Source organism: Falco cherrug, chromosome 7 (genome assembly GCF_023634085.1).
Source record: "Falco cherrug isolate bFalChe1 chromosome 7, bFalChe1.pri, whole genome shotgun sequence".
Lineage (NCBI taxonomy): Eukaryota > Metazoa > Chordata > Aves > Falconiformes > Falconidae > Falco > Falco cherrug.
In genome coordinates this window covers 15,391,896-15,407,598 of record NC_073703.1, presented here as the reverse complement: position 1 = coordinate 15,407,598, position 15,703 = coordinate 15,391,896, and the positions used below count along the sequence as shown (strand labels likewise).

The 15,703-nt window shown below is 44.7% G+C and overlaps 1 protein-coding gene and 1 long non-coding RNA gene across 3 annotated transcripts; one reads left to right on the top strand and one right to left on the bottom strand.

Moving 5' to 3' along the window:
- Window positions 1-1,523: 1,523 nt before the first annotated feature.
- On the bottom strand, window positions 1,524-15,338 carry LOC129736574 (uncharacterized). 2 transcript variants are annotated; one of them, XR_008733360.1, is made up of 5 exons: window positions 15,246-15,338; window positions 14,482-15,145; window positions 13,056-13,122; window positions 11,814-11,920; window positions 1,524-1,652 (listed from the first exon to the last, which is right to left on the bottom strand). It is a non-coding gene; the product is annotated as an uncharacterized LOC129736574 (long non-coding RNA). The 2 variants fall into 2 exon arrangements; XR_008733361.1 differs by lacking the exon at window positions 1,524-1,652 and adding an exon at window positions 10,241-11,310.
- On the top strand, window positions 9,325-14,488 carry CTXN2 (cortexin 2). Its single transcript, XM_055717346.1, has 2 exons — window positions 9,325-9,460; window positions 14,099-14,488. The coding sequence occupies exon 2, from the start codon at window positions 14,153-14,155 to the stop codon at window positions 14,399-14,401; it is 249 nt and encodes an 82-aa protein (XP_055573321.1). The 5' UTR covers window positions 9,325-9,460; window positions 14,099-14,152; the 3' UTR covers window positions 14,402-14,488.
- Window positions 15,339-15,703: the final 365 nt, after the last annotated feature.

The following is a 15,703-nucleotide window of genomic DNA, read 5'->3' as shown; positions in this document are numbered from 1 at the left end:
CAGGGCCCACGGCCGGCCCGCTGCCGCGGCGGAGCGGCCTTCCCGCAGGAGCGGCACAGCGCGGCCCGCCGCTCGCCTGGGGGCTCGCCGGGCCCGAGCCCGGCCGCGCTTCCAGTGCCGCAGCCCACCGGCGGGCAGCTCTGCCCGAGGCTCAGGCCTGTGCTCCCCGCCCGGGCCGGCCGCCCCCGCCGTGCGCAGTCCCCCGGCTGCCGGCCCCGCCACCCCCGCGGCGACCGGTGGCCCCCGCCCCGCGCACCTGCAGGGGACAGCCCCGGGACGCCAGCGCAGGCCCCTCACCGCAGCCAGGTCGGTGAGGCTGGGGGGTCTGCAAAGCGGAGGGTGCTAACGACAAATACGCCATGGCACAAGCTCAGCGCTTCGCCTTCTCGTTTCCAGTAGCACTGTCCACCCCAGCAAATAGCGGCTTCACCCTTCACTTCACTGGGGAGCGTGGTGCTGACTGATCCTAAAGCCAGTCACCGCTGTCACCGATTTCTCTCTGCTTCACAAAACAGACTGTAACTTTTAATTACTCAAATTTTATGCTAGGAATACCCAATGAATCAAAGCCATGATCTTTTAAAATGACATTTGCCTTGCCTTTTCCCTACGTTTATAGTTTCCTTGTTCCTTCAAAAATCAGTCTAGTCACAAGCTACATCCTCCTGCTGCCTATATGATGTTGTATGGCCTTTTTTTCCAAATATTTTGGTACTTCCAGCACTAAGAAGATCCCCACATTCATGAGGAAATGAAGACTTGAATTCTGTGGATCCAAATCACCCTTCAACCCTGTGTTTTGGCACAGCTCGCAGACCAAATATAGGCCCAACCCTTCTACCTAGCCTGCTATGGGGTGCTGGGACACTCTGCTAGTATTGGCTAAAAAGCTATCAGCTTGCACCTAAATTCTCCTCCAACTGCAGATGTCTCATTATTTATAAACATACAGAGCTACCGGGCAAGTTAAGCTGCAAGTTCAATTATAGTTAGAGCACTGGAAGCTTCTAGATGGATATTTGTCTTATTCTTAAATAGAAATAACAATTAAATATGAATAGTTGTAATTCTGCTATAAAATTTCAAAAGTACATAGGTCCATGCCACGTACACACTGCTAAACAGCTTGCATTCTCTGTCACTCATCCCAGAAGATGTTCATTTACTTACGAGGTAGAATCTGTGACATAGTCCCCTGAGCTTCCCTTAGATTCTTCAATTCCAATTTCTCTCTGTCACTTGGGGGGAAAAATAAGTTGTAAGCATTTTTTAAAAGAAGAAAAGAATTTCTATCATTTGGACAGAGTTTAATCACTTCACTAACCACAAGTACCAAAGTATTTCTTTGTATTTGTACTCCTTCTGATATAAGGAAAACCATTCAGTCCTCTGCAGTAAATTTGGGTCAGTGGCTTCTGGTTGCTGACCCACAGGAATCCATGCACTTCTTTTAAGAAAACCATAAATGAAGGTTAAGAAAAGTTAAGCAGTAAGAAGGACCCACACCTCTATTGGAGTGTGTTTCTGACAAGAGATGGTTGGGAATCACTGACCTGGACAACTGTGGATTTTGGAAGTAAACTTCTTAGGAGCTGCTGGGACTCTCTTTGTCTGTGTGTCCTCATGACTGTCATACCAGTTGTTGGTAACACCTGAGATTTTGGAGAAAGCTCAAAGATACTATGAAACAACCTAATAACCTATTAACCTACATCCCAGGTGAAGCTAGAAAGGCATGTCTAGAGGTCTGGTAAGAGGTGTAATTCTATTCACACATTAACCATAATTAGATAAATAACTTGGTATTTGTGATAATAATCATCACTGAAATAGTTAATGTTTACTTGAAATTGGTGTCATTATGTTTTACAGCTCTCACTTCTACAGGAGGAAAGGGGGTAATTCATACATTCAGGTATGATAAACTCTGTTATCACACCTCTGATTGTGCTTTGCACAGAGCAGCTCAAGTGTTGGAATCCTATACTCTCTAACCCAATATTATGGCACCAAGCAGCTGATACTGAATTCCTACACCCATGGGCTGGTGGACGCTAGTAACAGGAAGAATTATTGGCTTTCTTACACACAGCTTGCCTACTTGTTCTGAATAATCCACTGGCTATTTCAAGTGCTACCTCCTCAAGTTTGTTTGCCTTTTTGGCCCACATATTGGGTCTGGCTGTGATGGTGCTAATTTTCCTCACAGCAGCCCTCATAGCCCTGTGCTTTGTATTGGTAGCTAGAAGGGTGGTGATAGCACACCAGCGTGTTGGCTGCTGCTGAATGGACCTCCCGCAGCATCTCTCCAGTGTCACACCACCACCACCCACCCACCCCCAAATAGGCTGGGGGTGGACAGGATCTTGGGAGGGGACACAGCCAGGACAGCTGACCCACGCTGACCAAAGGGGTATTCCATACCACATGACGTCTGCTCAGACATAAAAGCTAAGAGAAAGGAGGAGGAAGAGGGAGCACTTGTTATTTACAACATTTGTCTTCCAAAGCAACCACTACATGTGCTGAAACCCTGCTTCCCAGAAAGTGGCCAGACATTGCCTGCTGATGGGAAGTAGAGAATAACATCTTTTGTTTTCCTTTGCTTCCACACATGGCCTTTGCTTTTGCTTTATTAAACTGCCTTTATCTTGACCCAGGAGGGTCTTTTCCCATCCCTGTCCTGCTGAGGAGGGGAGCAATAGAGCAGCATGGTGGTGGGCACTTGCTGTCCGGCCAAGGTCAACCCATCACAGCCTAGCATACACACAGTTTTGTACCAGTAAAATTACCAGTAAAATTACTTGTCACTCAATGTGTTTTGTAATAAATACTGATAACTGTACAATTCATACAGTGATACACATCTGTAAATGTAGAGATGTTTTGTACTGGAGTTGCATAGGAGCATAGTTTAGCCTAAAGCCTGGAGTTGTGCAACTGGCTTTGCCCTAGCCCCCTCACACTGCGGCTCCTATTTACAGCGTTCTGTTTACCTCGGTTGCCTCTTTCAGGATTCTATCGGAGTCTTACATCCTTTTCTAGAAGTCTCACACATAATTTCTGTTCTCCAAAGAACAATAATAAAAATGGGAGTGTCGTCTAAAACTCCTGGATTCTTGAACTCTCATTTAGTGCTTAACTATATGGCACAGAGTTTAGGTCAAGCTGACCCTCTAGAGTTGCCAGGAAAGATGAATGAAGGGACTCCTAATCAAGGGAGTCAGCTCTGAGAGAGACAAAACAAAGAATATCCTATCTTCATGATGCAAGCCATGTATACTTCAATACCTTGTTTATGTTAAACTGGTTAGTTAACTTGTGGTCTTCAGCCTTGCCCTAGAAGAGAACTATCCTCATTATAACACTAAAAATCACAAGCCCTAAGAGAAACACCCAGGCCCACTGAAAGACCTTTCCTCAGAGAGCATGTGTAGTAGTAAGGGAAGTCGGGTAATGGATATGCAAATGTATAGCAAATAATCTACATGGACCTGCCCTCTGGGTAGGGAAAGTGCGATAAGATTTTGTATATAAAGTTTGTAACTTGTACTGCAGTATACCAGCTCTGTTTGCTAGCGTCCAGACTTGCACAACTCTGTAACAAAACAGCATCTCATCTCGGTGTGCAAGATCGGTTCATTGCACATCAGGAACGGACTCGCATTTTACAGACAACAGGAGAACACCACCACAAAGAGCTGTTAGGGAGCTGACAGGGGTAAACTGGGATTAAAATGTGGGATTTCTTTAGTCTACAAAACTGTGTTGAAAGAAGTTCAAGTTTTTCCCTAGGAAAATTTCTGTGTATAAAACAAAAATAAACATTAAAAAACCTACTTGGCATAGTAAGTGAAAAAAACAAAAAGCAGTATCTTTCTATGCTTGTATTTGTGCTGAGAAACTCTCCTTTGTTACACACTACCAATCCCTCCTGAGAAAAATTTAAAATTATCTTCTAATAAATGGGCTTCCAACATCTCTTCTACCTCTGTTCATGTCCTTACAGGAGACTGATGCAGCCTCTGACAAATGTTCATGTCACAAGGGGACTCCTTATGTAGTACAAAACTGTTAAAAGTGTTCTTGATCTGCTGTCCTAACAAATTCCTCCTAATGTAAATAGTGTTTCTCTGTTGTGGGTAGGGTCTATGGCATTATGGCTGTATATTCTTGACAAGCAGAGAGTTGACAGCACTATTTACACAGGGAGTTTAGGATTATGGAATATTATTAGTGCTCTTGCATATATATGTAAATATAAGCATCTGTAAAGGAACTACTCTTGGAGGTCTCTTGCACAAATAGTAGTTACAGAGCTAAAATAACTACATGTGTTCTAAGTATCAGCATTCTTTTCAACACAGTAATTCACCAGTAAATTCAAATCTTAAGTCATCACTGACAAGTCATCACTCTCAATTTGCTAATGACCAAATATGTATCACCATCCTTTTAGAAAGGATCATTTTAATTGGTCTTTGGTTTATCTCATTATTGTTGTTATCTTTGTTTCCAGTTAAGTCATGATCAAAAGCAGTTCATCAACACCTTCATCAGGTGGGTCTTGTGAAACCTTGTATCTTCCTGAAAGTCTGTCTGTGTGGAACTTGAGAGAATGGGACTTCTGAGCCTCATACCGTTTTAAATCCATTGACTTTTTTTGCATATGACTTTTTGCATTCAAACATTGCTCTCATTTACACAATGCCTGCATGGTGAATGTCTTGCACGTATTTTTTTCTTATTTTGTTTGCTATGGCACCTAAACGTGATTAGTATTTTCTAGACCATGTCCTTTCTTCTGAAAGCCCCAAGTACAGCTGGAGAAGGGTTACTTTAACCATGGATTTGCTTTCTAGATCATTTGACTTCTGTAGCTCATGTAAAGATTACTTTTTGCATAGCTACAAGTATTTCCAAACCAGGCTGCGTTGCCTAAGGCTGCACCCAACCTACGCTGCTTTACTTGGTGCTTAAAAAAATTAACCCTACTGTGCAACTGACACTCTCTTTTGCATAGTTATAATGGACCTGAAGTAAAGCAAGTATTATCTTCCCCAAACACTCTCTTTGCAATTAAACATTATCATTCCAGTCTGAGAAATATGTTGTTGTTTTTTTTTTTAAATTCGGAAAACAAAACATTTTACACTTCAAAAGGGTAAATACCAAATTCAACAGCCTGTCTGCCAGCAGGTATCTTCCAGACTCACTGCAGCAATGCACAGCCATTTCGCAGCCAGAGCCCACCTAGTGCACAGACCTTCACACCTGCAGCTGCAGTCTGATTGCTTCTTCCGTCAATTCCATGTCCTTTCGACACCTTTCCAGTTTGCCTTCTCTGTCTTGTTTTCCCTCCCTCATCCCACATAAGTCTTCAACAGCACTAGCTGGCTCAGATACACACACACACACACCCCCAGTAGAAGACTGTACAGATGCCTGCTACACCAATGAAACTGGGTGTTGAGGCTTTTGTTCTGCATGTTGTATTTTTATAACCAGGAAAACTCTGCGGCATCCTATAGCCACAATATGGGATTGGTCACACGGGAGACCTGCTCTACTTGACCTGCAGGGATCTAACCTCTTTTTTCCCCTGCTGAAAGCTTAAATCTCCCTAATTCTCATCAATATTTTTTGTGTGTGTTATGCAACCCTTGACCACAGCTTAAGAGCCTAAAACTTAACCACATTTTCACCCCAAAAGGCTGCACAACACCAGACTTTCGGTAGCACTTTTACTGGTCCTACATTGAAACAATTCACATCACCCTCTTCCCCCAAATCACTACTCTAGCTGCTAAAGTTATAAAAAAAAAAACAACCCAAACAACTGAGCAACTTGCTTGCATTTTGGTCCTTCCTTCCACAACACGTGGTCCCTAATGACAGAGTGCCCCTAACACACCTACCATCTCCCCCTTGCAGGGTGAGGCAGTAAACGCCTACTTCCTACAGGTCTAAAGAGACCCCATCCCTTCCAAGGCCTCAGAAGCCCTCTGCCCGCTCCCTGTTGGCCAGGGGCTTGCCCCAACCCTAAGGTGGAGGAGCTGAGGACACACTTGGGGACATTTGCCCTCCTCATGGACCAACTCTCCTGTCCCACTCACACCAGGTGGCACTGTTGGTTTGCACTGTACGCATGCATTCTTCCACCTTGCCCAGCACTAAGGCTGATGATGCCTGCTGGACTTAAAAGCCGTGATTTCCAACCTTCTTCAGTTTCTGAGTCCCTAGGCTTCTCCTACTTGAAGAGCGGGCCTGTTCAGATATTTAACATGGGGAGACTGCTTTGTAGAACTTGTTTTTCTGCCTCATTCCTGGCAGTCACCAGAGGAGTACACCCAGGGCTGTAGATCACACATTTAAACCACTGGTGAAGTCAGTACCTAGTAAAAGCATAACCTTTGGACAAGCACAAATAGAGATTCAGATCTTTTAAGGCTACAGTAAAACACATGGCAGAACAGAGGGTTCTTTTCCTTTTTAAAATGTTAAATACCCTGAATTAAATTACATAAAACAATTTCCACTTGCAACTCTGATCAATACTTAATACATAATCCTCCCTCTTTTACTGTGCCCCGCTATTACTGCTGTTACCTCCCCCATATACTGTTGCCTTCTGATGATGCATATTCTCATGAACTTGCTTAAATTTGCTTAGGAGGGGAGTTTGAACTTGACCTGTTTCTCCCGTGCACAATATTCTTCTCTGACTCTGCCTTCATCATCCCATTTTAAATTTCTAGCAACTGAAGGGAGAGATTGTTTGCTTATGAAGGAACACTCAAAGAGCTGTTCAAAGCTAAACTGAAAAGCAACTTACAATGGAGTTAGTTATCCCTCAAAATAGTTACATTTTCTTGACACTTACACCACTCAAATGATCCCTAAACATGAAAAAGTATTAACTAGCTAAGAGTTCCCTGTTGCCTTTCCCTCACCGGCACCCACTTGGCTTTAAGTGCCTCGCCCAATCTTAAATTAGATCAGTTGAATTTGGAAGGTCAACACACCAAATTACTAGATGATTATAAGATCTCTATTGCTACAAGGACTCTCCTTTGAAGAAACACAACACTCCCTGAAATAAGGATCAAATCAACAGCAAATATGATTGAAGTGAGATGGAAGTAATAGTTGTTGTTCTGTTGAATACAAAGATGGAGCCTGAGAAAGAAACAGAAAGTGAAGAGTGGTGAATGTACCACTTTACCATGTATCCAGAATGGACACATACACTGCTATCACAGTTGCCTTACAAAAAAATCACGGTTACTGTGCAAAAGCAAAACTAGTGACTTTCAAGCGAAAAAGCAATGAAACACAGGAAAAGATTATGTCATTCCATCACTTTTCCATTTTAAAATATAACATCTTGAACAGAAACAGTGTTATTTTTCTGCTGACAACTGGGAGCTGAAGAAGGAGATTCATTCCCTCTCGCTGGCTGCCAGTTTCTTTTCCAGTTTCATTTCCATGAAAAGTGCATCTCCAACACATAAAACCACAGTAAAATCTTTAAAATAGGACATAAGTGTCAGATTCCTAGAAATAATCACATTATTTCAGCAACCTCTACCACGCCACAGTACAAGACGGGTAATTGCTTCATAGTTAAAAACTAACATTCATTCTACAAGAATAACAAGAAAAAAGGATAATATATCAGCAGGGAGGAAGATCCCACAAGTAAACCTTTTTGAGGAAAGATGGTAGTGAAAGACCCAGCATCTGTGCCCAAAATCTGACAGAAGGGGCAAGACGCACCCACTCAGAGGTTATGTATTTCTCCTGTCATTATTGCCCCTCATACCCAGCCAGAGCAGACATAGTGGTCCTGGCTACTCCCAAACCCTACTTACAGTAACGTTCTCCATGTACAGCAATGCTCAGCAATTACTGGAAAAGCCTGGACTAACGTCATTCTCCCAAAACAGTTGTGCTAGGCTGAGGGAGTACCATGAAATTCTGAGCCCTTGTGTACTTGCTAATCCCCAAATCCCAAACCATAGTTGCTTTCCTCTAGCAAGAGACCTTCATCGGGCCCCAAGTCAGCCAGGGACAGAGCTAAAAAAGAAAATTGGAGCTCCTTAGGAGCAGAAGAGGCTCCTTATATACATATTCTGAAAGCACAATCTTACACTATTTAAAACAATCTATTTATAAACTCTTCATGGATCTTTTAAATATGAGAGGCACTTCAAAAATTAGCTTGACTTAATTTCAGCAACAGACATTGCTTACCACATGACTGATGATGCAACGTTAGAAGATCAAACTAATGACCATCAGCAAGTGCCTAGTTAACCATCAATTTACCATTAGTTCTACTAGCAGGAGAAAGCATTTTTTTGAGACTACCCAGTGCCTAGAAGCCCGCTGCAGACACAGCAGAAGAATTAGGCATTAGAAGGGCAAGCGATGCAAACCCCTTTTCCCGGCTCGTATTAGGAAGGAAAAGGTTTGACCTATTGTAGTGCTATTGTATATAGCAAAGAACACGTGGAGGTTTAAAATTATTTTCTACTAGTAGCTCTACGGTAGCCTCAAAACTCCCGTGATGTGCAGCACTATGAGCCAGTCCTGTTCTTCTGCCCCATGTGCATCCCTGCAGGGTGGCGTACAAATAAAGCATCACTATCATTTAAAACACATTTGCTGTTTATTAGTGCAATACCAGGTCCAGCTTTGGGAAAAGAATTCCTCTTGCCTTATCCACCTTCAACACCTGCTGTCGTGGCAAATGGAAGCCTCTCAGGTACACGCCCAGCAGCAGCTAAAGGAGGGCTATAAAGGCTACCGGCTTGTGCACCGGCCCTGGCTCCCAGCCATACGTCACCGCATGTTATAGGCTTTACTCGCCGTTAGCACCAAGGCCACGGGCGACCGCTCGCCCCGCCGGTGCAGCCCGGGCAACAGAGCTGGCCGACTGCGCGCACAGCCCCGCTCGCCCTGCGCGGGGGCGAGCAAACGGCGCCGCTTCCCCAGCGCGGCTCCACAGGTCCCGCTGCGCACCGGCGGCGAGGCTCCGGGGCTTGGGGGGCGGCAGCCCGGCCCCCGGCACGGCGACGACCACCCGGCCCTGCGGCCCGGCTGGGGGGCGGGGGGCTGCTCCCGCAGCGTCCCGGGCTGGCCCTTACCGATGCGCGGCACGTAGCGTTTTGCAGGAAGTTTCCACGCTCGCTCCCCGGTTTAATCCGTGCGGAGCGGGGCTGGAGGGGAGCGCGGCTGAACGGCGATGGAAGGGGGCGGGCGGGGAGGAGGCGGGGGCGGCGGCAGCAGCGGCCGTGTTTAATTTTTTAATTAGGGCGGCTCGAGCATCTCCCGGCGGGGTGGCAGCGCCGGGCGGCGAGGGGAGCTCGGGCGAGCCGCCCCCGTTCCCGGGGCCCGGAGCCGCGCAACGCCCCGCGCTCCGCCACCATGGGCAGCGCGGCCGCGCAGGAGAAGGGTGCGTAGCGCGGCGCGGGCGGCGGGGGCGGGGGGCGGCGCTGCCCTTGCGGCACCGCCCGGCCCGGCCCGCACCTCCCTGCGGGCCAGGGGCAGCGGGGGTGGGGGTGGGGTGGGGTGGGGGTGGGGGGTGTGGGGGGCGGCGGCCGGGGGCTGCGGGGGGTGAGGGCGCGGAGCTGCGCCGCAGGGGCCGCGGCAGGCGGAGGCGGTGCGTGCGGCCCCGCAGCAACAATTGCGCTGCAGGTGCTGCCTCTCGCAGCCCCATCCCCGGGGAAGCGGGCACCGTGCCCCGCGCTCGCAAGTTAAGGGTGATGCTAGCGAGCGGCTTGTGTTCCTGCCTCCCTATATAGATTACACAAATAACAGACCGCATATACGAATTCACAGCACGGGAGCTCTTGTCCAGTGGAGACTCCAGGCTTGTGTATTTCCTAAGAATAAAATCTCATTCCTGCAATTCATTGCTTATCTGAATTGTGGAAGTGGCACTGCCCGGCTGCTGCTGCTTTGCAGGGGAATGCCAGTTATGTCAGAAAGTGTCACCTGCACCCTGAGTTACGGCACTGCAAAACCACTGCCTGTTGTGGTGGGCTCTGCTCCCCTGGCAGAACAGTCAGCCGTGGCTGCCTTGGCTGGGCAGCCATGCCCTGGCCTTCCTACCTTACACCTCCCTGGATGCTGGCTTAGAAACCTTGCTCTGACGGACGGTTTTCTCCCCAGCAGTTTAGAGAATACAGGCATGCAATTAGAGCAGTTTAGAGAATACAGGCACCGTGACAGGTTGGCTGTGTGGTCACAGAGCTGTTTCTGCAGCATTTCTGACCATGTGTTGTTAACTCACATAGCTCAGACCCTTCTGAGAATTCCAAATTCATGCTGATTTCTATTTCATTAGGTCTTCTCCATTGCTAATCCTTTCACCCTACCACCTCCTAAGCCAAATTCCTGTAATACCATTACTGGAATACAGTTCGGTTTCCTTGAGCAGATAGTTAAGTGCAAATAAGTTGCTTCTGAAAGTCCCAGAGGATGCCTGTTTGTGTCCCTAACCACACCAACACCTTTTCAAGTCAGGTTTGCTGTCACTCAAATGCAAGCCCTGGACGGAAGCTATTTGAAGTACCTTCAGAATGACCAGATCCATGAACCAGCAGCTGGGCTGCAGACATCCAAGGGGAGAACAGATGGCAACTGATTTGGTCCATTTTGTTACACGCTACCGTTTATGAAGTGAGTTTTCAGGCACCTGAGGCTTAATCGTGCCAAGAGGATGAATGCTCCTAGCTTGAGCAGACATTAAAGGTACTAATTTCCGGTACTGAGCCATTACAATGAATTAATAAATAAATAAATTTATAAGGAGTTCTGTGAGGGAAGGACTGAACCCCAAAATTCAAGGAAGATTATTGAGCAAGTTTTTATTTAACACTTAACTGGCTACTTTCTTCTCAGTATCTCTGAAAACATGAGGGTGAAGGCTAGGTCTCAAAAAAGTGATGCCCAAACCACTGAAGAGCTGAGAACTTTGGTCCACACCAAACACTGGCAGAGCTGGGCTGGTGATGCTGCTAGAAAAAAAATTCAACGTCTTTCTTCCAGCTGCCCCACAATACTTAGTGCCCATGGTGCTCCTCCACCCTCCATAGGTGCAGGCAGCGCCCTTAGCTCATACAGGGGTTTACATGCTAAGCCATTTTCCACATTCCTGTTTTCTCTAGGACTCTGATAGTTTCTTCTGGCCTCACAAGAGCCTCCAATGGCCTTTTATTTCACAGCAGGATGTTAAGGAGCCTTTTTTTATGCCAGTGTTTTTATATAGGCAGTGAATCAAAGGATGAGTAAAGTCCTGACCTATAAAAAAAGTCAAGATAGATCAGTCTGAGGCCAGCCCTTACAAAATGACTCTGCAGATTCTAACTGATATAATGCCTGTCACCATCATACTGCCCTAAAGGTTATCTTCAAGGATTTTTGGATCCAGGCCATGTTAGTTAGTATTCAGAGTCTTCTGACTCACAACTTGATACATACACTGCAGCAAATGAAAGGGTATCTGACTAACTGGGAGAGAACATCTAACCTGTATGCGGCACAAAAATGTGAAAACAACCAAAAGGCGCTCAAGGTCAGTCTTGGTACAACAGTTTTGGGGATACATAATTAGAGCAAAATGTTCTGTGAACTTTAAGGCTTCAATTACAATTTCTGAAATTCAGGACAAGGAAGAGAACACAAAGCTAGATATTAGAGTTTCCCAGGACCAATTCCCACCCCAAGCAAAATGCCCACTGTTTTCTCATGCAGCTGTTTCAGCCAAACTCTTGCCATATAAGACTAAGATATCCATTTCTTACCACTCCATGTTTCAGCATCCGTCAAGCTTTGCACAGAGATCTGTCCCATAACGTCTCCCGACAAGCATATAATGTACAAATGAACCCCACTAATTCCAGTGTGTAACCTGCAAAATCAGTAAGATTGGAAGTCATATTCTTGGAACGTGACTATGGTGAAGAAATGTCACCTATGGGCTCAGCTCAAATGCAGGGTTCTCCATGGGCAGTCTTATCCCTAAGATTTCTCTCCATGTCTTTCAAGATAGCAATTGGTTTTTTTGGGTCTGGCTTTCCCAGGTAGGGTCTACATGTAATTTTCCCATATAAGCGTTTCATTTGATTTTTATAACCCAGTCTCCTAGGACTTTCGGAAGGTAATTTTTTTCTTTGACTGGCTCTTGTTCAAATCAACTGATTTGTGATGTAAATTTGTGATATTGAACTTTCTGTGATTTTTTTTCCTACGGAAGGTCAAACAATAGAAAAATTGGAAGTATGCCCAATGAAAATCCGTACAGCAGGTGGGCTTTACCTATGATATATTTTCAGAAAATAAATACTTATTGTTGTTGACATTACTTCTAATTCCCATAGGCTATATCTGGATCTTTTCTCCAGCTTAACAGGAATTAAAACAGCATGACCCAAAGAGCAGAGTATCATTCAAAACAAGGAAGGATCTTATACACAGCTCTATAGAATAAACAGAATCTTGGTTCTTATAATCTGACAAATCTGTAAAGACTGTCATAGGAAACCATATTATTTCATACCTACTATATAGAGGGTTACTACAAAAAGAAAAAGACTTGTGCCTTGCCCTTTTAATCTTTGTTTTAAAATTTTCATTCTTTGGGATAATATTCAAAAATCCCAAAAATTCTGAAGTGAGAAAGGAGACACCAAATAAAATAAAAGTTCTGTCCATTTCTGTCTTCTGAGGAATACCAACTCTTATTTTTACTTCTGTTTTTATTAATTGTAGGCTGACTCAGGATACGGCTACTTTCAGCCATGACTGCAGTACAGAGTAGAGGAACTGGCTCTCCCTCTACACTGGCTAGCAGCGCAGGTACCTGAAGCAGTGTAGCCATGGCAGCACAGAGCTCTGAGTGGCCTAATTACTCTGCCAAGAAATAAATGGATACTGGGAATTCCCTGGGGGGAAAGATGGTTGAATTGTTAACGAAAAGAGTTTTCCCCTGAGGCGCAGATAGTTAAATAGGTGCTAACAACAGCCAGAAACCCTCTGGCTCCAACCTTTGAATGAAAATGCCTTTGTCCTTTGGCACTTCTGATGTCCCAGTCTTTCCAATTCTCCTGCTGTCTATAGAGACAGAAGAAAAATGTGATTTCAATATCTGATGGAAAACCTAAAATAAAGCAAAACGATTCCCACCCCTAACTAAAAGCTATGCATAAGGTCTCCTTAAAAATAAAAGTCACTCCTGGCTAGAAACACACAGAGCTCTACTGGTGGCAATGGTGGGGTGGAGATGCTCAAGCATCCTGCCTCCATAGGACACACACTGGGGTCAGTTCCCTGAGCTCCACGAGGAGCATGTTCAGACCTGGTGTTTACTATGCCTGTAAAAATGGCAGAATATCTATGTATTCAATGGGGAAGACCAAGAGAAGGCGGCAACGAGAGCAAGATTTAGGAGAAGGGAATTTACTGCTGTTATTTCTTCTCCCACCAATCTTTCCTCATAGAGAAGAGTGGATATGTAAAGAGGAAGGCGAAGGGGCAATTTTACCAATATGCTCGCTTTCTTACAAGCTCAAAATGCACACAGCATTTTTCTGAAAATGGAGCCCAAGATTTCACTAAAATTGCACACACAGTGTTTTATTTTACAAGTTGGATGGATTTATTTATAAGCTAAATTACACGAGCAAAATCCACATTATTTGGCTGAAATTCCCTTCAAGGTCAATGCAAATTTAACAGGTTTAAGGACTGAGGTGTAAAGCTGTTTGGTGAGTATTGCCAAATCAGAATCTGTAGGGCTGTGCCCAGTCTGACAAAACACTCTTTGCAACAGCTACGTGCTGAAATTGCTGTGTTTTGAGGAGACAGGGAGCCAGAATATCCTGAGCTTGCTGTCTCATAACAGAGGCCATAAGTGGATGGTATATAGAGGCTAAAAGTTGTAATTTTATCACATTAATTTAAATGGGGAAAAACAACAGGACACTACTAAAATCCAAGCTGGATTTCATTTCCAAATGTTCATACGCTACAGCTCAGAGATACACATCCCATTGAGACCTAACCAAACTGATTCTGCTTTTCTATGCAGGCAAAGAAGCAATAGAGGTGAAAATCCCGCAGAGTCACCAGGATGTGATGCCCAATGATGAGCAGTAATTACTGCAGCAACACTTCAGCCAGCATGAGTGTCAATGAAATGTCTGCCTTTCCTCTGACTTTAGAGCAAAAAACTGGCTTTGCTTTTGTGGGGATTTTGTGTGTTTTCTTGGGACTTCTAATTATCAGATGCTTCAAAATCTTGCTAGACCCCTACAGTAGTATGCCCTCTTCTACGTGGGAAGATGAAGTTGAGGGGTTGGATAAAGGAACATTTGAATATGCTCTTGCATGAAAACTCACAGAATATCCTGCCTTAAATTTGATGTTGATTTCATTTTGGAAACCAACTGTTGTCACATTTGTTATACATACCTGCATTTTGGAGATATGTTGGTGGCATCCATTTTGTTAAATAAATATTTGTTGCAAACTCCAAAGGCACTTCATGTTGCTTACATTTGAGGAATAGTGGAATGGTAGATAAGAAAGGGTTAATAGCAAAGAAATACTGAAATAAACAACTCACTAGAAACTTATCATTGCAAAAACATATTTTAGGAATCAGGTGGTATCTGCCTTTTTAGAGGAGGATCTCATTTCTACTGTGTCTGGTGACAGGCTGGAGAGAAAAGGTGAAGAACAAAAGACGTGCTCATGAATGGTGAATGCGTAAGTGGTAACTTCCTCCCCTCCTCATCTGACACAAGTTTTTGAAGCACGGAGACTATGCTTGTATACTGAGAATACAAAAGTGGAAAGCAACAAATGGCTGTGTCTCAGAGGAGGTGCCTCCAAGAGGTGCATGTCCATGCTGCTGTGATGAGAGGAACCAATACTAAGGAACTAACAGGAAAACTGAAGATCACATCAATTGCTAACTCACCTGTCACCTTCCAAGAAAAGTAGGTGCTATACTACTAACTGTTTATAAGGAGAGTGTACGTTGCTTCTCTTGTGTGAAACTTGATGTGGTCCTCTGCAAACAGTGCATAGCTCATATGAGAGTATTTTTTTGATAGGTCTCCCTTCTCCTCCTCTACAGCAACAGAAAGTGAAGCAGAATTAGTAGAAGGAAAACAAACATCATTAAGGAAATTTTTGATTCTACAGACATTCAACAATACAAAATATATTACCTGGTCAGAACTCCAGTCTGAAGCACCACCACAGTCCCAGTCCACCAGTGTCTCCCATATCATTAAAAATTTTAGGTGAAAGAGAAAAAGTGAATGTTAAGTAACCAATCTTACAGTCTAGCTGAATTGGCCAAGGCATGCCAATTTTTTACTCCAATTCATTATGGAAGATGATTCAGTTTAAATTGGAACTTAAACTGTCTGGTTAACAGCTTCCAGCAGTAACTGCACCAGCTTGGCAAGGCCAAAGCAGAGGCGGTCATGCTACATACCCATTTCTACCCTGCCCTCAAAAGGGACAGGGGTCCAGAGCCAGCTGGAGATCTCTGTACTCTCCAGCCCCTTTCCGCAGCTGGCTCTTCTGTTTGTGCCCTGTGTATGATCTGGACTGTCAAACTGAAGAATTGGTCACGGGAATTCCTATCAAGGCAGAAGAACAGTGAAAGCAGAAACTCAAA